Source organism: Vanellus vanellus (assembly GCF_965231255.1).
Source record: "Vanellus vanellus genome assembly, chromosome: 1".
Taxonomy (NCBI): Eukaryota; Metazoa; Chordata; class Aves; order Charadriiformes; family Charadriidae; genus Vanellus; species Vanellus vanellus.
The window spans coordinates 94,145,881-94,169,371 of NC_138905.1; the positions used below are offsets into that span (position 1 = coordinate 94,145,881).

Genomic DNA, 23,491 nt, shown 5'->3' on the forward strand with positions numbered 1-23,491 from the left:
TCACACGATGTCTTCAGCAGAGCGCTGTGGAGGAGAAGACCCCAGGCTCAAGAAGTGGCCCCAGTTGCATAGGAATCCCCTGTTATACTGGCCAGTGTCTATCACTAACCCACCCAGGAGCCTGCGCCCAGTGTTGTCCCGTAGAGCCAGCCGAGCTTCCCTCTCGGTCACGTTGTAGCTGATGTTCAACAGCTGGATAAGGAGGATGTATCCCATGCCAGCTGTTACAATGGCACAGTACCACACACAGGTGAACGACAGAGCAGAGCTGGCAGCAGGGAAAAAGATGGGAAGGAAGCCATTTAGTTTTGGAGCAGCTGCTTTAGAGTGACTTTCCCTGGTAATCACTGTCCTTTCAAATCCCTGTCTACATCTGCCACAGTGATCTCACTTTGCTGCTTTCATCAGATAATCCTTAAAAGCTTTCTCAAAATTAAAGCTTCAGGGCTTAGTTAATGAGAGCTTTTAGCACTACCAGAGCTACTCTTGCACATTGCTTTTGCACTACCTAGCTCTTTACTCTTACTGCTGTAAAGGTACTTGGTCCTTATTTAAGGACACAACGATGCTTACGCTCAACAGATCATGAAACAGAGTACAGAAGAAGGTGGAGTCACTCGTGCTACCGTACTCTGCCCATCAATGGCAGTGCCAGTCTCTGAACTCCTGTCCGACACTTCTCACCACCCTCCCTGCCAGACAAGGCATACTAATGCTGTCTGTTCTAAGCAGATAACTTGGAGGAAGAGTCACAAGATAAACAGTGAGTGATGAGAGGGAGAGACAGCACATGAATTCCAGACTGTCAGACTGTTACCTGCTTCTGTTGGCAAATGTAGTTAAGGGTGTATCTCCTATACAGGACGCAATATATAAAGACTTCAAATCCCAGCTCCTCTAACAACTTTTTCCAAATAAACAGCAAGATGTCTCTGAGCCTCAGGCTCCCCACCTTGGCAAAAGCAGTGATGCATCCCTGCTTTCCAGAGCTCTTTAGGGAGCACTTTTTGGTCAGGTTTAACAGCCAACAGCACTGGCTTAGAGCACAGAATGAGGAACAGGAGCTAAACTACCTGGTCAGGACTGAGTTCCCACCCCAGCTCTCTCCCAGACATCTCACCTGTAGTCAGAATAGGCCCCGGGGCAGTAGAACAATGCCACAAATGGAGTTCGGTCCCTACAGACGGTGTGCAGGGTCAACGTAATCCCATACACAGAGGTGAGCATGAAGAAGGAGAGTGCAAGGATGAATGCTTGGTGGTTCTGCTCCCCTACACAGCTGTTAATCCTCCAAAAGGAAAGAAGAGATTACTTTGCTTAAAAAGAAAATAAACTAGCTTCTCTTTCCTCCTCCCTCCCCCAGCTCTCAGAGAACCCAATTTCCAAGGTCCTTCCATACAACACATGCTAAGAACTTTGAAACAGGTTCAAAGAAGCTTCATAGCTTTTTCATAAAGTTTATAGGCACATGTCAATAGACCAGTAGGGTAACAGCAGTAGACCATTTGCCTCAAACTTTAGCAAATGTAGCATCCTTTGCTGAAACATGTCTATACCCTACTGCTCCTCAGTGCAGCTTTGGGTTCCCTTGCCCCAGGAGAGCACTAATGCAAGTTAACTACAGAATTGCTAGTGCTCCACAGACCAAGTCTAAAAAAAAAAACAAAACCAAACCAACAAAACCACCCAAAAAACCAAAAACACAAGCAAAAAAAAAAAAAAAAAAACAACAAACAAACAAAAAGAACCCCCAATCAAACAGATGAAAACCAGTACAGAAACAAAGGCAATTCTGAAGTGTGCTGTAGAAGTTACCAGTTATCAGGTTAACTCACTTACAATAAAGTTATTTAAATTGCTTTTTAAAATGGTAAATAAAAATTTACCATTTTAAAGAACATCACCAGGTCTTGGACATAACAAAAGCAATCCCATTAGATAGGGACTGTAAAAAAAGAAGCTAACTTAAACAGGGAGGGTGGGAAGAGAAAGAACACACAAGTAGCTTCAGCAGTGCAAAACCTACCAGACACAGTGATGGTCCAGTCTCCTTACACACCTGCCACAAAGCCGGCAGTGCCCTGCTCGGGCTGGTCTGACCAGCTGGCATTTAGTGCACCAGTCTTTTTTCACACCTTCTGGCTCCTCAGCTGACATCCTGGAATAGCCTTTGGCCTCCCCATTCACAGCACGCCCGCTGGCAGCTCCTGACATGGTGATGCCATGGAGCCCGTTGGAACTCCCTCTAACACTCTTTTTGGGCAAACCCTGGTGCAATGACTTTATGTCACTTGCTGGGATGGGAAGGTAGCCAGGGTCTTTCTTGGCTCGAGACAGGGCTGCAAGCATAAGAATTAACCCGCATGTGAGAGTGACCACTTGGGAATACCCCACGTGGCCTCGGGGAACCACCTCCTGGAGAAACACGTAGTACATGTAGCCCAAGGAGAAGAGCCCCAGGCTCAAGAAGAAGAGAGTCCGCTCTTTCCTCCTGTGGGTGAGGTAGTAATACCAGAGCACCACCACGGGCAGAGACGTCAAGACGACGAGCCCCAGCAGGAAGTGCAGAGCGGCCACGTGGAGGAAGACGGGCAGCAGCACCAGAGGCGGCACGAGGCTGACGTTGACCTTCACGGCCCCCGAGAACCAGGGGACCCGCACCCGGTCGGCCACGGTGTCGGCGATTCTTTCCAGAGCTCCCGGCGGCAACGATTTGCACGTCAGCCACCTGTTTGGGGGAAGAGGGGAGCACAGGCGCCGGTTAGCGGACGTGTCCACCCCCGTGGCCCTTCCCCTGCCTCCTCCCGCCCCTCCAGCCTGCCCCGAGCCGGGCACGGCCCGCCCGCCCGCCGCCGCTTCCCCCTTCTCTCCCGTCGAGTTTCCCCGAGCAGCGGCGCGCAGCTCCGCTCCCCCCAGGGCGGCTGCCCCGCCGGGGCGAGGCGGAAGGACCGTCTGTCCGCGGGGCTCCCCGCCAGGCGAGGGGACAGCCTGAGCGCCCCCGGCCAAGGGGGTGTGTGGGGAGGGTGTGTCTCGCAAGGGCCCGGCGGAGCGGGGTAGCCGTTACCTCTCGCAGCCCTCGTCCAGGTCCTCGCAGTCGCAGCAGCACGCCGCCAGGTGGTTCCTCTCGCCCCTCCGGTCCACGTACTCGCAGCAGCAGAGGGGCTCCTCCATTGCCGCCGCTGCCCTTGCCTCAGCCGCCGCCGGGCCCGGGACGCGGCTCGCCCGGCAGCGCTGCCGCGGCAGCCGCCCCGCCCCACTCCCCCCCTCCTCCCCAACAGCCGCAGGTGCCTCGCGCTCGCCACCACCTCCTCCACAGCGGCCCCGCCCCCTTCAGCGGAGCCCGGCCGCCATTGGCCGCCCGCGCCCCAAGCACCTCCCGTGCGCGGAGGTGTGCAGGTGGTGGTGGTCGCGGGGTGTGTGAGGGGACACGCCCCCCCCGCCCCCGGCCCGAGCCCATCCACCTGACGGCGGAGTGGCCCAATGTGTGCGCGGGAGGGGCGGGACTGGCCGTGACGCGGCGGCACCTGGCTTAAAGGGCCAGAGCAACAAGTGGCGGCCGGGGCACGGCGGGGGCGGTGGCGGTGGCCGCCGTCAGCTTTGCTGCTCCCCGGGGTGGGACACGCAGGGCTGGGAAAAGTTTCCCACGCGGCGCAACAGCCACCGTGGGTGTTTAAACCTACCGACCCCAGCAGCCTCCAAATCACCCACCTGCCCTGGCCTGCAGCTGCAGGAACCCAAAAAACCGGCTGTTGGCATCACCGAACTCAGCCACACCAGCCAGCAACTGCCCTACAAACATGGGCTGAGTCCGTCCCCCCCCCGGCGACAGCGCCACTTCCCTTGCTTTTAATTTTTATTTTCATCTTCCTTCTGTCAACCTGCTTAGGAAGAAAAAAAAAAAAAAAAAAGCTTGAAGGCAGAAGAAAAGGTGTTTCATCACCAGCAGGCACACCACGCTACAGGACTGAAGAGCAGCCCTCGATGGAAGGGAAAATACTGAGGGCTGAGATTTCTCTGGGAGAGCTACAAGCATATGGCAGAAGGCAGTCTGCCAAAGCGCACAGCATGCAAGAGAGATTTAGCAGAGAGGGATCAAGCGTTTTCCTGTTTCGTTAATTAATCTTAGAAATATTCATCCTTAAAGATGGTGACTTGTTTTGCAAAGTCCCCATGGCTAAAAAAAAAAAAAAAAAAAGAAAGAAATATCCTGCAGGTGTGAAACCACTACCTGTTCTTTTTCTCCAAAACACTCTTCATTGATGGTCACTTTTCAAGTCGACATAAAAAGCTATGATTTCCTTAAAGACAAGCTCAGCTCTCTGCTGGGAGTGTTCTCCCCTCCTCCAAAATTTGCAGATCCATTAGGCACAGCAGTACAACTGCCCTCGCTCGCTCACCACGGGATTTGAGAGCTCCGCACCCTTTGTAAGCAAGACTCTCCTGCCAGCCCTGTATCCTGGGCAGACACATCGCCAGGCTACAGGAATGCAGAACCCAACTCACTTCTTCCAGAAACCTTTATTCCGTGCAGCTTTTTAGCCAGATAGTAAAGAGTCCGAAGGTGACAGTTACAATCCCTACCCCGCAAGTCCTCACACACACATCTCTCCTTCTGATGTCTTGAACAGAAGAGCTGATGTGGGTATTAACTCTCAGTCTTGCCGCTCTGTGTCCTGTTCAAGTGGTCAAAGCTTCTTTGGAGCATGGAAAGGGAGATCTTTAGCTGTGAAAATATAAAACCCATCATACCCACCCCCCAATTACTTAAGTTAGTCTCCTGCATGGGTGAGTGATAGCAGGAAAATAATGTCTCCCTCCCCCTTTTCTTGTAAAAATTTCATGCTATTTCCTCCTCCCTGCTTCTATAAACAGTTGCCTTCCTGCGCTCTAAAAGCTATACTCTGTACAGTTTATAATTACTAACAGTCCAGTACCATAAAGTACCTCGCCAGACAATAATGCAGAAGATAAGCCATCCCAGTCATTTTTAGTCACAGTTAATGTTTATAGCAAATACTCTAAGGAACATGACAGCAAAGCATGAGTTTTATTTTAATACCTGGCCCTCCCAGTGCATTTTGGTGCAAAAAAAAATGTGTTTAGATTATTGACAACCCTCAGAAAACACAAGGTACCAGACACCAAGATGTGTCATGACTTCCAAACAAAAAGTGTTATTTGGGATGAAAAAGATGGTTGAATTCTCACTTTTTTTCCCCCCCACACTCTGTCTGTTCAAAAGGCAATTTAACACTTCAGAATTAGTTATTTTCTGGGTAGTAAGCAGAGAATCTGAAAAGGGCATGGAAAACAGGAAATTCATTTCCACAGTGAAATTTCCAGCACTCCAGCTTTTTCAAGCTGTGATCAAAATGGTTAATAGATTAATAGCAATTTTGTGTTCAGAGACACCTCTGAACAAGGAGTATCAAAAATGGCTTCTTTTTCTACCCTCCTTTAGTGCGTGGGAGAGCACAGAGCAAACTGGTGATGGATAGAGGTACATGTGAACTCCCCCACAGCTTTCCTAATCTAATAATTTCTTCTGTCACATTTTAAGATTTAATAAAAGAACTTAAAATCAGAACATTCGTAGGTTATAAGTAAAAAAACCCAAAGTATGAATTTACTGTCCTTCACTTACTGAATTGAAATTTCAGCCTAGGGGTTTACTAGTCCTGGACTTCAGGATCACAGAAACACAACAGCATTTTTTTATATTGCATTTGTAGTATATAAGAGCCTAGAAGTGTAAATTACTGGGAAGAAAGGAAGATTAACTCCATAGCTATAGAGCCTCTCAGAAACATATGATCTGTAGAATTTATTTATTTTTCACTGGAGATTAGGTGCCCCATTGATACCAAGGGTAAGTGAAGCTCTCACCAACATCTAGAAGACTAGTGGGGAGCAAAAGCCAGGATAAACCTGAATGAAGAAACCCCATAACAAGGTGGGCAAATACTTAACATTATGTTTTGAGTCTTCTTAGAAAAGAAGATCCGTTTTGAATTACTCCAGTCTTTGCTTTGTCATGATTCAGAATTGCATCAACACATCTCATCAATAAACGTACTTGACAGGTTTAAGAAAATTGACATGAATATTTAATCTTAGTAAAAAAAAAAAAAAACAACACACCAAACCCACAACCCAAAACATCAGAAACATGTCTATGTACCAAATTTAAGCCTAGGACAAAACACATCAGGGAGTCATGGAAACTTTCATTAGTATTAGAAAACGTCAAACAAAAGCTCTGATGGCATAAGGGAAAAAAACTTGGGTTGTTGAGAAACAAGAATGTCACCAGGAAAGTTTGTCAGACCTACCTGCTCAAGCATTTCAATTGAGTCTCTCAAAACTCCCTTTACGTGTTTAACCTGTTCTTTATCGTACTGAGGGATCTCCTCTTTTGATACCATTTCTGGGGATATGCTGAAAGAGATTAAGATTACATCAGAAACCCGAAAAAAGCACCTCCAATGCCTTTCTAAAAGCAACTGCTCTCTGCCACCATTGCTCCGCCATTGCCAAAAGCATCCTTTCTCAAAAGCCACATAAAAAGCTGCCTGCAGTTGAATTTCAATCCCTGTTGCCTTGAAAATACTGTCTCGGACCTTCGTAGACAATGGCCGCCACAGCCAAATGAGTTCACATTATGTCTACAGCATAAGTTTTCACACTTAAGAGGGCAAGATCCTTCTTGCAAAGAAAGTTACTCAAATCAGTTCCAAGATGATCACCAGAGGAGGTCACCACACTACTTCAATACTCAAGATCAGGTTATGTTTTTAACTAGTTTGTTGATACCATATTCAAGAAAGAAAGCAACATCTGAGCTTCTTCCATGTGTCTGAATACAAAAGCCACCTAACAAAAGTTTGAGGGGGATAGGAGATTTAGCAGGAGACTCACAGAAAGAACGAAAAAGCTAAATGAATCTTTAACATTACATTTGAGATAATTTTGCTTCACACAGGATGAAGTGAGCACTTTGGTTCTGCGATCAGCACTATGATATTCACACAAGATGAGTCACAGCAGGGTGATAAATACAAGCTAAGGTTAACACTCCCCCAAAAAACAGCTTGTCAAAGGAGAAATTTATTACTGCAAGATGCAGTCAGACATGTCACTGGATATCAGCACAGACCACAGAAGAGCAGCAAGCCCCAGCAGCTTTATGAAAATTTACCATCAAGGTTCATTGTTCAAAATTTATTTCTTTAGATCAGATTCTCACATAAGCCAAGGAAGAAAGCAAGCAAAGACTGTGAATTCAACTTACTTCAAAGAGCTTTCTTCCTGAAGCTGGACATGATAGAGGGACTGAGCTGCATGCTCTATCTTTGACAGTTTGAGAAACAGTGTTATATTCAGCAAGACCAAGAGCAGCAAACTGTAGAGAGAAGAAAACAAAAATCAAGTCCTGTAACAATTTCGGTTGCAATGCTACAAAAACAAAACCTGAGCTAAAAGCAGCTAAGAAAAGAGAACCCTTCTGGGAGGAAAAAACAGCAGGGCAGCACTATACTGAAGATAAAGATCTATCCAATTCTTAGCAGTTAGTGTTAAGCTGTATAATAGCAAACAATAGGAATGACAACAGTGTCTCCTCTTGGAGCTTTTAAAACTAGGAATGAGTAAGTCTTAGACTTTTTTTTTTTTTTGGATCAGACCTAAGTAAACCTGCAAGGTAGACTAGTTTGGCAAGTCAGCATTTTCATTCTGTGTGTCACTTCTTAAGTCAATCAATTCCCCTCCTATACCTGAGTGCTCCATTCAAATTAGGTTAGGATCTATCATGCTATGTGCAATGGTAACATGCAAGTGAGGTACAGACAAATACAGGTAAAGACCAAGATGAGCTTGAGTCAAACCACACTTTAATGCAAGTGAGTACTTACAAGACACTCATTACTACAATGATGGTGGTGGTCCTACTTACAGCATCTCTTTTCCTTCCTATAGGGCATGGAAGAGAAGGAGGTTAAAAAGTACTGAAGAATATTCCTAAAGGATGCCTGCAGATACATGTCAGTGCCCAGCATTTCACACAGAATAGCTCAACAGCTTCTGATGGAAAAAAATAACAAATCGTGTGGGTGCACTAGATCATATCCAACGTTCACCAAGGCATTTTTGCAGTCATCTCAGAGAAGTCAGTTGGACAGTCAGGCTCTTCCATAAGGAGCAGGATTCCCTCTACTCCAGTATGCTGTGGAGAACACAGCGCTGGGGTATGTATGTTCACATTAAACCTAGATAGTATGAGAAGGCTACGGTCCATCCATTACTAACACTCATTCAGCACACACACTGCTAGTCACACATGAGCAGAGACAGGCTGCAAAGAGGGTCTCTTTTGCTTGTTCTCCTGGCCACATTAGTCTTTCCGACAACCAGTGTCAAATCAAGTTTTCTTGTTACTTAAACTAAGCCAGTAAGGATGGGACATGTATTGGCCTGAAGACAGGCTTTCAAAACAGCATCTGCTAGTTGTCAGGCAACAGGGCCAGACACTAGTGAAGGAGAGGAAGTGTGCATGTCATCTCCAAACTGAGCAGCAAATCACCTACCACTGTGGGCAGGCTGATCTTTAAATACAATTACCTGTTCTCCTAAACCAGTTCCTTACATTCACATCTCCTGCCCCGGACAAAGGACATACATGAAAGCTGTAGTGTATACTGAGACAGACACACTCACCTGAAAAGGTGGAGCAGCAGTAGCAAAATTAAGTAATCAGGAAGCAATCTCAGCTGTGTAAACAGTCCATTACACATGCTGTTGACCCAAATGCTCTCTCAGTGCTATACTCAGTGTTGTCTCCCTTTTTCCTTTAGGGGAGGACACTTGCTCCTACTTCAGTATTTACAATACAACTTGTGTCATGAAATCCACTATTCTCTGGTACACATTAGTGCACAGATGTTCCTCATCTCTGTAGCTGTAGCTAATATTGCATACGCTAATGTCCAAGCCTGCCATGCCTAGTGGCAGTGGAACTGCAAGAAATGCTTCGGTGACACAGAAATTACAGAAGCAGACAGGAAATAGACTCTTTTTTAGCATTAAAAAAAATAACAAAAAAGATCAAGTAAGAGATGAGCATCCAGAGAAGGGCAACGAAGTAGGTGAGGGTCTAGACAAGTTTTATGAGGAGTGGCTGAGGGAACTGGGGTTGTTTAGTCTGGAGAAGAGGAGGCTGAGGGGAGACCTTATCACTCTCTACAGCCACCTGAAAGGGTTGTCAAACATTGGAACAGACTGCCCAGGGAAGTGGTGGAATCACCATCCCTGGAGGTATATAAAAGACAGGTAGACGTGGTGCTTAGGGATATGGTTGACTGGTGGTTTTGGCCGTGTTAGGTTGATGGCTGGACTCGATCTTAAAGGTCCCTTCCAACCTAGATGATTCTATGATTCTACAATAGGGCTGAGAGGCAAGTGACAGTTAAAGTTTAATCAACTCATGAGTTGCGTGTGCAGTTATTTGAAGAAAGAGCAATTTTTCAGCAACTTCATAAAATTCAAGTTAAATTTCTTTCTGAGTCTGTCTCATTTTCAATCCTATACAGGTATAGCACAGCATTTTTGGGTTTGGTTGGTTTTTGTTCGTTTTAAAAATAGAGGGTGAGATTAGGTTTTATTTCATGAGATACTTATCATAAAAGTGACTATGCATGCTCCAAATTTATTTTATGCAAGCCTGAACACACCAGAGCATTTGCTGTCACACCAATTAAAGACAATGAGAGTAATATACACACAAGTGTTACTCTTGCACTACTTTAAAAGTCAAGTTTCCTGAACGCACCTTTTGGAAAACAATTGATATAAAAATTCCTACCTATTATGCTGCCCTGGGACTCTACTCCCATATCACCAGCAGAGTGTTGGGAAGAGCGTTTGGGAAGCGATTCTGCTAGACTCCGGTGTAAAGTGCGTCGTCTTCGTCTCAGGGCAACTAATTTTCCAGAGTCTTCTATGGACTGATTAATTGCATATTCCTCCATTAGGAGATCTGATTCTGCAGTGGAAAAAATAAGGTTACTGACCTTTCAAAAGGAAAGCTGAAAAGCCTAGCACTGAAGACTTAAGTTGTGAGATATGGAGGGTGGTAGTGAAAGGAATAAGTGCACCTTCTAGTAAATAAACTTAAAACACTTAATTGACATAAACTACACCTTAACCTATGCCACCTATCCTATTTGCTAGGTGGCATTTAGTACGCTTCTCAGGTATGATGTACATTTGGCCTATACAGGATTGTCTAATGATATGTTAGACAGCAGCTGGAGGAGCACTTCAAGACATTGTTAGACTGAGATTAGGAATTGCCTTAGACTGAGTCTGCTGCTGTGGCTGGCCAGGCTGTTGACAGACCCAGGGAGCCTGCCAGGTGCCACTGGTTCTTTTTTCATACACACCATCAAGGAAATACTTAAGGTAGGCACATGCAGTTGAGAGTAACAGCTTTCCTGCTGCTCCTCATGTTTCCTTCAGAAAGCAATTACTGACAAGGTATACAAGAGCTCCTTGTTAGCATTAAGCTACCAGGCTTCTTTTGCACCCTGGAATTGGCAGATATATTGATGACAAGAACTTCTGACTTGGAGGTTCCTTTGGTGTTGCCCTCTTTTCAAACTGTTCTTCAAGGAACCGAGTTTGACAGACATGAAAGCATACATAGGAAAGGTAGCCTCCTTACTCCAGCACAAAGAAGAAAATGCCTCACCAAGTTGTTTGAAGTTTTCCTGTATTCCTCCCCAGGTATTCTTCTCAATTACCGACTTGACAAGGCCCCAAGGCTGTTTTTTGTATTTCACTTCTGCAGAAACCCTAATAAACAGAATGCAATAGTGAAAGTCTACTCTTCTAGGTAGCACAGTGACAGCAGAAGTCTCTGATCAAAAGCAGGCCTCTATCCATAATCTGAAATACCAACTGGAACTGCCTTGGCTTTCCACCTGGGCAGCACTCACACCAAAGCAAGGTAAAAGACAGACAGTAGCAAAGACAATATATCTAGCTAAAGCCTCAGGAGATCTGAGCATCCAAATTAGGGAAAACGCTACGAAGTGTTTTCCTTCAGACACAGGCTAGCAGGGAATTTCTGCCCTCTGAAGTGTTCTCATTTTAACATACATTTAAAATAGGCTTCAGGCTTTCAGATTGTAAAGTCCTGCTTTTTACTTTGTATGTATACACACAATGTGTTACATGGGCACTGCAATGGCAGCAGGAGAAATTCGTTATCACCACTCACGCACCAAGTGCTCAGATCATACCCTGAGCAGACAGAAATTAAAATCTGTCTTTATGTGCACATGACAGAGGGGAAGTGACATTCCTGCCTTTCATTCCCCAGGTCAAGCTAATCAATAATGCTTCCAGAATAAAAATGAATTGCAGCAGAATCCTTCAGAGGGCTGCTTCTAACAACTGAATGAATCCCAAAGCTCTTCATAAAGGACAAAAGGATAGCCTGTGGTCTTGATTTGTGTAAGTCAAGAACACCAACCATCCCAGAATACACTTTTTTCTACATTTTCAAGTAATCAATGTAAGCCCACTGTGTTCCTAGCCTAACAAAACAGCACCTTTCATAGAGTTTTTGAGCCATTTTAAAAGCAGTATAATAAAGCTAACTGTAACACCACCATGCACCTTCTGTTCTATACATGTATGCTCTGTGCACCATATTGAAACCTAGGTTTTTGCTCCTACCCTAGGGTTGCCATGTGTCTCAGATAAAACAAATATCACCCTCAAAGAGGAAGAATGACTCACTCAAATAATCCAAAACAGTTGTTCAAGGACCTTTCTGCCCTTCTCCTCTCAGTAGAGAGGGAGTCTTCAGCACTTTGATAGCCTGAGATAAGCCAGAATAAAATTCAGGCTTGCTTACCTTTCCTGGGTACTGGTGAAGTTTGAGATAAAAGGCCTTACTAAAGACAGCAGAAAAACTACCAAGGATTACATAATCAGAAAGTGACACAAACACACTGAATACAGAACTTGATCACTTCAGGCGTTTACAACAGACAGGAGAGGAAAGGGAAGTGCCTTTTAAGACTTATCTTTGTAGAGTTTAATAATGAAGCCTGATTCACTGGAGTACCCTGCAAAAGTAGGTATGTTCCGTCTTCCCTGCACCTTCCTGTGAACCATCCTCCTCTGCAGGCCCTTAGCAAGGATATCTGGGAAACTTTGTAACAAAACATCTCAGGTAGTTCCAATTTATCCCATTCACACAGCTGCACTCAAAAATGCAAGGCTGGTCAGAACCCAGTTCAGTCTTGGGCATGAGTTCTGTACTTCATAGGGTCAACGTAAGAGTTAAGTTTCTCACTGAATTAATGAGATCCAAATACTGCATTCATGCTATGAGATAAACCAAGCTTATTTTTCAGAGGAGATCCCCAACTTCAAGAGAAACTGACCTTCTCTATGATGTTAGCAGATCTTTTGATAAACACACTTCAACCTGTAACATACATGCCTCGGCTTCTCTCCTCCCACTGTGCACCACTCAGGCTTACCGTAATCGACACTTGTGACTGGATGTGCGGCTGATGTAGTATCTGTTCACAGTGTAGAAATAATCATGGTAGGGAACATCATGGGTCAGTACCTCAGCATCCACCTGATAAGACTGACCTTTCTGACTCTGCTTATGCAGGATCTACCATAAAAGAAAACAAAAATAAGAAGGTATATTCATGGTACCTGATTTTTTTATCCCCCCCTTTCAGTCTGAATTTCTTAGGCTAGATCCACCAACTCGAAGTGAACTAGAGTAGGGAGAAAGCCTGAACAACCACAATAAAAGCCAGTTAAGAATGGCAAGTATAGATGGGGTAGGGAAAGAGAAGATGCCTTCTGCTAGAGCCAACATAGGTGGCAGCAGCAGTACTTCCTCACTGCCATTTCAAGCACCAGATGCAAGGCTGGCCACTGACTCGTGACCACAGCTCTTCTTTGAGACTGACATACGAGACCTTTACCAAAGCAGAATTACAGAATAGTTGAGATTGGAAGGCACCTCTGGTGGTCATCTCGTCCAAGAACCCTGCTCAGGGAGGGCCATCTAGAACTGGTTGCCCAGAACCATGTCCAGATGGCTTTCCAATATCTCCAATGAAGGGGACGTAACCACCTCTATGGACAATCTGTTCCAGTGCTCCATCACCCTCACAGTAAAAGTGTTTCCTGATGTTCAGAGGGAACCACCTGTGTTTCAGCTTGTGCCATTGCCTCTGGTCCTGCCACTGGGGACCACTGAAAGGTGTGGCCTTTGGTGGTGAAGGCCTGGCTTGGTCGTCTTTGCACTCTCCCTTCAGATACTTATATACATTGTAAGATCCCTCATGAGCCTTCTCTTCTGCAGGCTGACCAGTCCCAGTTGTCAGCCGTTCCTCATATGAGGTGCTCCAGCCCCTTAATCATCTTAGTGGCCCTTTACTAGACTCTTTCCATCTCTCCCTCTCTTACTGGGAACCTCAGAAGTGGACACCAAAAGCATTTCATTGCATCCTTTCACACACCAATTCATAAGTGTTAACACTTTTCCCCACAGACTTTGTGGGAGAAGTTTACAGCCATCTGTAAAAGTAGAAAGCCTCTTTGATATCATCAGCATTTGCTCACTAATGGTGAGGGGGCAGCTACCTACCCTTAGAGATACTATGTTTAAACTGCAGATCCACATTTAGCTCACTGAACTCTAATCCATTGTCAGACCTCTGACAGACCATAGAGTTGACCTCTCCCTTGCTTTAAAGGGCACACACAGAGTACCTGCTTTTCCGTTGCAGTTGTGAACTTCCCACAAAGTGGATTGTTAATTGTCACAGTGTACGTCAAAGTCCTCAACTGATTGCCACTGGAATCTCTATTCCAAGGGGTTGATACAGCATCTAGATGAGAAATTATGCAAAATCTCACATGCAGATTACATAAAAGGCATTATATCTGCCCTTTCATATCTTAACAGTTTAAGAACAGCAGTAGGGACAGAGACAGAAAAATGATTCTAAATGGTTGTGTTTTTTTGCAGGAAAAGTGAAAATTGTAGTTTACTGATGAACAAAGATGAGGCACTAAGTATCTTAACCTGAGCCTACTGAAAGAGACTTGAAGGTGGGGAGAAGAGTAAGCAATTAAATAAAAATAGGTCATTTCCCATCTGTTTAAAGTTGAATAGATTCACTTAGCATTATCAAAAGCTTTTGCCACTTTGCCTTCCAAGCTGACACTGAATAAATATTACCCTTTTAGACTTAATTTTCTGTTCTTATTATCTCAGTGAGTAAAATTTACTCATCCAGAAAATTAAAGCCTGTGAGTATCGTTTAGGAACTGTGTGCCAGCCATACACATTTCACTATTTCTGGGACACAATGTAATCAGAAATACCCCACAGAATGCATCAACTTAATAGCCTACCCAAAATTCAGACATTAAGGTGCAGTTTTGTGGCACACCGAAATGAAGTTTTTACCCCCAAATATGAGTAATTACAGAAATAACAGGCTAGCTTTAAATATCCTCTCTCATAGAGGAACTTTAAAGCGTCAACATTCTTTTAAAGCAAGGAGGAACTTAAAATTCAACTTAGCCCTTTTTAACTTTTCTCAGAGGTTGAAATTTTTGGGATAGTTTGCAACACGAGCAGAAGGGAGAAGAGTATATTACCTACTATACTCCTGGAATTGAGAAACCTCTGCATGAAGTGAGAATTGGTGAAAAGGATTTCAAACATCTTGTCTGCAGTGATGTGGAAAACTCTGTTTATAAAAAGCCTCCCATAGAGATCATTCTCAGAGACAGTCTCCTTCACTGCTAAGGAAAGGCAGAGAGATCAGATTAAGAAAAGAGCAGTATCATGAAGAAACTTTATATATTCTGAGCTTCATTACAGCTCAAATCCTTCCCAAGCTTGCATCAGCATTTTTTTCCCACTCTCAGAAACCCAGTAATGATAGCAGCACATGATTTGGTAGGTAGGTTGTCTTCAGACGCAAAGTCCAGGTTTGATTTTCCAGTCCTCCCTCTCCCCATTTCCCTGTGCAAACATAAATTGACAAATCAACATCACAAGATCCCACCCCTTCAGTAATCCTACAGGAAACATTGGGGAAGACAAAGTTAGCATAGCCTTCACTAATACGTGTGCTATTGTACCAAGAACACATGCATAGCAAGCAGGACAGTGAAACTACACTAGCTTTCTTCTTACTTGTGGCTAGTTTCAGAATTCTGCTTTTAACATCTGTAATGCTGGTAGCGTCCACAGTCTGAGAGACCAGGTACAGACTCCCAAACAGTCTCTCAAACTGTTCCTCCCTCCATACCTATTTATAAGAGAAATGCAAGAGGAACCTTGTTCCATTTGGCAGTCCTGAAAAGTGCACCAAGATGTTTAATTGCCATCCCCTATCTCAAAATCACCAACAAGCACCCCAGTAGCATTCTGGGGCTGCAGCACTGATCTTTGCTATTTCTGCTTTTTGTTGGTTGCTGGCATGACTCAGCTTTGTGGTTGTCTCAGCCACTCTTGCAAGAGATAAGGGATAGAATTATAAACCCGGAGGGCAAGCAGTTTCCTATGTCAACCCCAACTCAATCTGCTTATGCTTTAGAAACAAGTCCATCCTAAGTTATAATTACCAAAAAAACCCCCAAAACACCACCCCACACACATCGCTAAAACAAAACAAAAAGCCTGAAAGCAAATCTTGCAGAAGCAAGACGGAAGTCAGGACGCCTAACCTTTCAACCAATACAAATGAAAGCTCAGAGCTAGCAAAGGTCAGTGCCAGCCACCAATGCAAAGGTAGCTTGAATATCAAGCTATAGTTCACAAGCTGCCTATAGGCTAAGGTTACAGCACTTAAAACATTACTGTTTGGTAGAAGTCAGAATTGATGAATGCAAATGCAGCAACTAAACACCGCAACAGTCCCCAACGAAATCCAGTTCTGACTCTGAGCAGACTTCAGCTCCAGCGTTGCTTCTAGCCTGCTATAAGTCCCTGTCACACATCCACCTCCAAAAAAGCTGTCTTTGTCCTAATCAGGCTTCAATGTAGGACCCCAAAAGTGAGGCATGAGTTCTGTGGTCAAAGTGAGTTCTGTGTTCAAAGTTCTGTGCTTGCAGAAGAGATGGACTGACTTCCCATGTCATGTTGTGCTTATGCAATAGTAAGTCTATATGATTGTGAGGCAGAACAGGAAGCAAGCACGCATTTTAAAAGGCCTATTTAGCCAGCCAATATGCAGTCATTACGTGCTAGAATAGACTCTGCTGTGCTGAAACATTCTGCGGGAAGCCAGAAATTCAGCCTGGGTTTTCAGCTAATGTTCACTGTACTTGCTCTTGGAGCTAAACCTAATTCCGTCAAATGCAGTCCCAGTGAACTGTAAGTTTGACCTCAGCTAACAAGGCTTCAACATTACAGACCTCTCCTTTCAGAGTGCTCTCCCCACTTCCTCTCTTTCCGTAAGAGACAGGGAGCTTCAGATACTGGTGTTGGCATCCCCTTTGCCTATTGTGCCTCAGCTAACATGCATGGAGTTAGACACCAGGTAATTCAAACCTAGGTACTCTGAGTCTTACTCAGCTGGACCTTGACATGCCCAGGAAATCTGCTACCACTTAAAAAAAAACAACTACAAAGGCTATTTGTATATGTCTTAGACAATACAAGATAATACAAGTTACCTTTGGCCCAATGAGGCTTAGCCAAACAACACAACTTTATGTTCACCTGAAATGCCTGAGGACAGCTACTATGTTTCTGCTGATGTGAGGTAATTTGATAAGCCACAGCAACTTATGATATGCACAAAGCCCATGCGTTATTACCTTAAGGGACAAAGCTTGCTACCAAGATATTTTACTCTTCAAGAATAAAGTCTGTCCTCCTCCTACTGAGTCTTAAGCAAGAGCACCCATGGGTCTATACAAGGTTTCCTGTTACTTGATTTGTCTCCGCTATTTCTACCTAGTCATGTCTCTAATAAGAAATAATGAAGTTCCATGTGCATGAGAGTATCTATTGAGAAAAATGCTTTTACTTACAATCCCTCTCAGCTCTTGGAAAAACCAAACAAAAAAATTTAATAAATGGTGTATCACATAAAGCATTATTTTCACAAAAATCCAAACTGAAACTGGGTTGATACATCAGGCCCATCAGCTACTTTAGATGCTAGGATTCAAACAGCTGTTTTCCAGAAAGCCTGGAAATCTTGCACATTATAGGTCTGAAAGGTGCACATATGAATGCTGCTGCGAGTTCCACATCTGTTGAAGCAAGTCACTGCATACACTGAGAACTTGACAAGCTTCAAGTCACTTCCATCTGGGCTTCTCAGAGTTTATCTGTAGAAATCCTAGATGAAGCAGTGAGCAGAAAGAGTAGCATAGCAAAGTATAAGTGTACAGTATACAGGCTTGCAATTTGAACAGAATAGAAAGCTTTAACCACTCATCTCTGCTACAAATGAATATGTATGCTTGTCTACTGTTTTGTTCGTTTTAACTTGCACAGATAAACTTACCTGCCTCAATACTAGAGCAACATCAAACATTTTACCTAGGACTGGCTTAGAAATACTGTTTACGAACAAAATGTTTTGGGCAAGTATCTAGATATTGATCAAATTCCTTAACTTTCAGTGCTGTTCTAACTCCTCAGCAGTATGCAGTTATCAACCACTAACTCTCTTAGCCTGAATATATTTATAGATGAATTAGAGCTACTGTCTGATAAGAGAACATGAGATTATTCTGACTTTAGGTTAGGATCCCTAGGGACGCCAAAAAAATCCAGAAGCAAAACATATTACCCAGAATGTCCTGGTTCAGCATGAAGACAGCAAATCTGCTCCCTCCCGCCTCTATTGCCTTGCACTTCCTTAAGGTCACTTTCATCACTGCAAGGTGAGCTGTGAAATACTGTTTGAATATAATACCATTATGCATCAGTGATTGCAGAGGTTTGAAAACATCTGCAGTGCAAGAAAAGAAAGAGAAAACTGGAGGGGCAGAAAGGAGGCAGGGGGAAAAAAAAAAAAAAAAAAAAAAAAAAAAGTCCTTAAAATTCCTGTTAACAACTAACAGCTCGAAGCCAACACATAGCACAAGCAAATTAAGAAAGCTGAACTGATAAAGCAGAGGCTATCAAACAAATTAATAAGATGGCTGATTTTTCCACTCCATGGATTTGGGGGAGGATAAGAAGAAAAAAAAAAAGTGTCTATGCAAATCTTGGTACTGTTGAGGATTTCTATGCCACTGGGTATAAGGAAAAATTGCACACTGCATGGAGAGTATGCAGGTAGGAACCTTTAACCAGATACACCTGAAATCAAGTCAATAAAATCAATTCCTAGAGTGAACATGTTCCAGGCACCATCTATTTAAAGGACTATATCAGCAATATAAACCATTATCAAAGAGCTCTCCTACATTTTAAAAGACTAAGTACAAAATTAACTTAGGTACTGAGACAATGCTAGCTTTTTTCAGTTCACAAGAAAAAAACAAAAAAAACCCCAAAACTTATGCCCTTTGCCTTTAGGTAACTCAAACATATATCCTCCAAATTCCAAAGTAATTGGAAGTTATAGTGTCAACAAAATACGTGCTTTCAGTATTTTGATTAAAATGCCAACAAGATAACAGGGCTACTCCTCCTTACATACATTGTATATCCAAAATTTCATATCTTGGGGGGAAAAAAACCACCCAAACACAATAAAACAGGACTGAACTAATCTCAGCCACCCTGTATTTCAACCCTATCTGCAAGAAAAGTCAAGCTACCACTGTACCCATCTCACAGCACTACAGTGCAAGCAGTTATACTTTCCTACAGACCACACATTTAAGGTGGTTATTAATACAAACGGAAACAATACAGTAAGTCTGTCAAGTTACGTATGGAGATTGGGAATTTATGATGTCTTCATATACAGTAAAGCTTTCTAACAGAAAAGACTGTTTTCCAGTTTCCTGCTTCCACCTTTCTTCTTTGAAGTATTTTGTTGCTGAACTTTGTCATTGCATATAGAAACCATACGTACAAGAGAGTCATTTGAGGAAGTTCAGAATCTCCTGGCTCTATTTTGGAAATATATATTCTGTGCTTGAACTAAAATTTGTGCAGATATTAATTTTTAGCTTAGCCAAAAGGTTGTCATGGCTCGAGATTTATACTCCAATATATGAAACGGAACAAAAGCACCAAGATGCAGGTCAATAGGCCAGTGGAGCACAGTGAGACCTATAGCCACCCACTGTTGAGTAAAATTGCTTAGGGCAAGGGAACTAGTGTTGCCAAGGCTCTGGCATTCCAGCTTTGGGTGTCAGGTGGACCCAGAGTTGGAGAACAACAGTCTTGAGCTTGCCCCTCACCTTATTTGCCAGGACACCTCCATGGGCAGCCTGAGTACGAGACAGAGGACACAAGGCAGATTAAATGCATGAGTAAACCTTTGCCATGTGGGAAAGCTAGTTTCATTTGTTTCATTCGCATGAAGAAATTCACCTTGTAAGAGTATGGGGCAACTGCAATAAAAGACAGACAAAAACATTTCTAAGCATGAAGGGAATCAGAGAAATGATTAGTGTTGTGGAACTAGAAAATCCTGCTCTGAATGAGAGAAAAAAAAAAAAAAAAAAAAAAAAAGGACTAGTCTTGGGGTTGGGGGAGGGAGGAGAAATAAGAAAAGCAGGAAGAAACCAGTTCTCTTTTAAAGGGACATCTCCAGTTTAATATGCTCTAGTTACTCAACATCACCAATGCAGTGATGATAGGGAGTATGTACTGCTATCACTTAAGCAAACAGCAGCATGAAAGACAACAGGACTTTTTTCCATCAGTTTCACAGGAGACCTTTGCCTTAAGAAATAAAATTCAGAGACAGAAGACAGATATGGTACTAAGAGGGTAGGAAAACTGCAAGATATCTAAAACATCTGAAGGCCAAAACTTTCTGCTGCTCTAAAAGACACACCTGTGATGGATAAACAATTAATTTGTGAAGCTTGTTAAGTGTGTAGGAGTATGGCATAAACAGCAGTCTGTTCAAGTAGGTATATTCACAAAATGATACAACCTGACAGGCATCAAGTTGAACCTGAACTCAAGCAAACACAGCAGTAGTGTGGGTGAGCAAAAGGCAAATTACTTGAATATAAAGTATATCCTCAGGCAACAATCACAACTTGCAGGTGGCCAATTCAATCCGTGACTTTGAAAGCTTTCCTGGACACCTGAGCGATCCTAACATGGTGACACCTGCAAGCAGCTTCAGTTGCCAACTCGGAAAGGAGATACAAGGTTTCTCAGCCAGATTAAGAACTGGCCTCAATTAACTGAACTGTTCTAGTCCTGCCAATAGGTGATGAAAGTAAGTTCTCTTCACATATGAAAGAAGTTTTCAGCTGCTACTGAGCACACTGCTACTGTTGAGCTTTTCTGTCTTTCATTTGCACACTATCGTACAACTTTGGAACCAATACAAGTTGTACACACCTCATTTTAAAGGCATTTACAGAGTCCAAGATTAGGATATTTAACAGAACATCCACCACAACTTCAGTGAGCTGTGTGAAAAAATATGGCCCTTTGGCACAGCCAAATTCCCCAGGGTTAAGTGAAAAGCTCCCTTTAGAGAGAGAGAACTTGTCAGGGGCTACTGTGGGACCACAGAACAAGCACCCACAGACCTCAGCATAAGTCTCACTGTCATCCAGCCTGGGTAGAAAGCACACTCTGGCCTTACTCTCTCCCCAGGTAGTAGTAAAAACCCTCATACCAAAACCACTGAGACATACAGCTATGCTTTTCTCTCCTACAGTAAGGAGAGCAAAGGAAGCAAGTAACAGCCAAGTTACAATCTCTACACTACTGCGGTATCCAAGTTTCTACTCATCTTGTACTCGGTAATGAGGTATGAGTTATAACGATGGCATATTAGAATCCATTAAGATACTAACTCTGGCAGCACACAGAGTATAAGCTGCTCCAAGATACATGTTAAGGTTTTTCATCCTCAGACCAGATTCAGAATATGCACAATACAGTCTTGAAAGTTGGGAAGTTGTTTTGCCTCAACTTTCTGTGAGTTCCTCGGTTTACTCCATCAGTAACATTGAAGCCCGTATACCTCAAGAAAGCAGAGATATAAAGAAGAGGGGGTGGAGACGATGGGGGAATCTTTCAGAAACTGGAGAACAGTCTGAAATGTTTCCCCTCAGCTCCCAAGAAGTGAAAGCAAAGGAAATAAAAATATTTTAAATAACTGTGAGAGCATGGAAAGTGAACAAGCATCACCAATTGTCAAGAAACTTTTTTTTTTTAAGTTAAAGCTGTTAATAACTCTACCCACCAAAGGAAAAAAGAAAGCAAAACCACAATCTGTTTTCGTTCTAAACACCACCAACAATTTTTTTTTTCCTCCCCAGAAATTAAGATGCAAAGATGTTTTTGCTGCAATTCTGTGAAACAAATAAGCAACCAAGTTTCATAAGATCAGAAAGCTCTCCAACTTGCTCCAGAAGCAAGATGGAACACTAGAGTCAGATTGTCTTACAGATCCAAACTGTTAAGAGATCTACCTTCTTCACTATCGGAGGCACTGCTCTTCTCTGGAAAATTTTCATTCTCATTCAGGTCCAAGGACTTTTCTAGAGACCTGCTCCTGACTAGCTTAACAGGTTTTCTTTCTGAGGATGGAAGAGGACTCTTCTTTATTTGCTTCTCACTTGGGGATTCCTCCACCTGAAATAGCCAAGAGAAAAAAAATGCATCAGTAATGACAGACTAAAAAAAGAGGAAGAAAGTTACTTTTAAAGAAGAAAGTCATATAAAGGAAGCCACAAGTTCTATCTGCCCAATCACCACACAGTCAAGCGCTAATTTCTCCCTTGTTCCCCTACCCCAGTCCACCTCTCTTCCTCTTTATTTCACTTCACCCTGGTAACAAGGGACAGATTTACTCATCTGTACTGTAATACCTAGAGCTCCCTTAAAAAGGACAGTTTACTCCCCATTCAGGCCCCTTGCACCCACCTGCATGGTTTTGTCCCCTTCCCTGCATCAATGCTAGCATTTACAAATTCATTAACCTGACACAGATTATTTACTTTTTATTGATCAGGTTAGTTTTTTCCTGCCACTTTAGCAAGGGCCTCCTTTTTTCAGCAAGATTAGATCATCCCAATTAAACATTTGGAAGGTGTTCTTATTTTATAGGGATCCATTATCTTTTGACAAAAAGTTTTAAAACACTGTCTAAAGCCATCCTACCTACAAAACATCACTTCTCAGAAACAAAGCAATGGAGTAGCATTTACCATCTCCAATATATTACCAGGATATCCCCCAAAACATCAGTCACTGAATCAATGACTGTGATTGATTTAGGTCTAACCCTAAACCATACCAACTGGCAGCTAAGCCTACAGGCCATTGCATATTTCAAGATGTAATTTCTAGTGAAACCACATGCACAAGGTTTGTACATTTCAAAATTCCACTGAAAAAGCTTAGCTACTAGCTATGAATCACAGCTTTCATTCTGTACCTCTCCTCAAAGCTCCCATTGCCTCCAGTGGAACAGCTGGGATCAACAGTAGTACAGCTCCCCATATGCAGTAGTATAGCCCCCCATATGCAGTAGTACACTGACCATAATAAAGAAAATCAAGACTCTGCAATTGAGTAGTTCCAATTCATCTTTGATACCATCAACCCTGAAGATCATTTAGCACTAATTCAAAAAAGCAAGAGCATCTGCTACTTGAATAGTTACCATGTACTTCATATACTTCTTGGCTTTTTTTAAAATAAAGACCATCTACTTTTTTGTGCAACTGAGGGCCATTAGCAGAAGGTGGGTGGCTGGAAAATGGAGACAGGCATGAATTTGACTGCAGTATAAGCAAGCAAAAATACTCCCTCAAAGTAAAAAAAAAAAAAAAAAAAAAAAAAGTAGACTGCATCAGAAAAGCAGATCAGTTAACAAATGCTCCTATTGAAAGGAGCTACCATGCCTGAAATTATACTCAGTCACACAACAGGAACTAGGACAGAACCAACATTTCCATGTCAAAATACTCCACCAATACAGATGGAAGTCAGAAAGGAGATAGTTGTGGTTAAACAGTCTAAAAATTAACATGGATTCAGCACAAATCCAAGGAACTTGCATAGCATTTTGATAAAGATTAGGGATCTGGTGAACAGGTGGAGCTCCCACCAGCAGCATAAGAGCAGCCCCCGCTATGCCATGAGCAGAGCAGGAAAGTCTGGCTCAAGTCAAAAGACTACAGCAACAGCTCCTACAAAAAGAGCCTTTTGTGATGTCAGGCAAGGAGATTCACGCAGAAGCTTTTGTAATAACTGATTAATTCAAACACAGTTTTATTGTTTCTATTCTCTGTTTTTATTTTTTTTTTCATAGAG

The 23,491-nt window shown here is 43.1% G+C and overlaps 2 protein-coding genes across 6 annotated transcripts in view; both read right to left on the reverse strand.

Annotated features, from left to right (window-relative positions):
* ZDHHC23 (zDHHC palmitoyltransferase 23) lies at positions 1–3,171 on the reverse strand (the record flags this gene model as incomplete). The annotated part of the gene is made up of 4 exons (XM_082479180.1): positions 1–268; positions 1,121–1,288; positions 2,027–2,728; positions 3,065–3,171. The coding sequence occupies 4 exons, from the start codon at positions 3,169–3,171 to the stop codon at positions 1–3; spliced, it is 1,245 nt and encodes a 414-aa protein (XP_082335306.1).
* A 1,338-nt stretch (positions 3,172–4,509) lies between these two features.
* The window catches only part of GRAMD1C (GRAM domain containing 1C), a 58,408-nt gene continuing 39,426 nt past the window's right edge, over positions 4,510–23,491 (reverse strand). For 3 of the 5 annotated variants that reach the window (XM_082491935.1, XM_082491938.1, XM_082491937.1), the window contains exons 9-18: positions 21,643–21,805; positions 14,707–14,853; positions 13,810–13,928; positions 12,552–12,694; positions 10,745–10,848; positions 9,857–10,036; positions 7,911–7,968; positions 7,292–7,402; positions 6,333–6,438; positions 4,510–4,723 (exon numbers count right to left, since the gene is read on the reverse strand). In XM_082491935.1, coding sequence (XP_082348061.1) covers positions 4,646–4,723; positions 6,333–6,438; positions 7,292–7,402; positions 7,911–7,968; positions 9,857–10,036; positions 10,745–10,848; positions 12,552–12,694; positions 13,810–13,928; positions 14,707–14,853; positions 21,643–21,805 — 1,209 coding nt within the window. In that variant the 3' untranslated portion in view covers positions 4,510–4,645. The remainder of the gene's footprint in view (positions 4,724–6,332; positions 6,439–7,291; positions 7,403–7,910; positions 7,969–9,856; positions 10,037–10,744; positions 10,849–12,551; positions 12,695–13,809; positions 13,929–14,706; positions 14,854–21,642; positions 21,806–23,491) is intronic. The other 2 variants (XM_082491936.1, XR_014269778.1) reach the window with 2 other exon arrangements.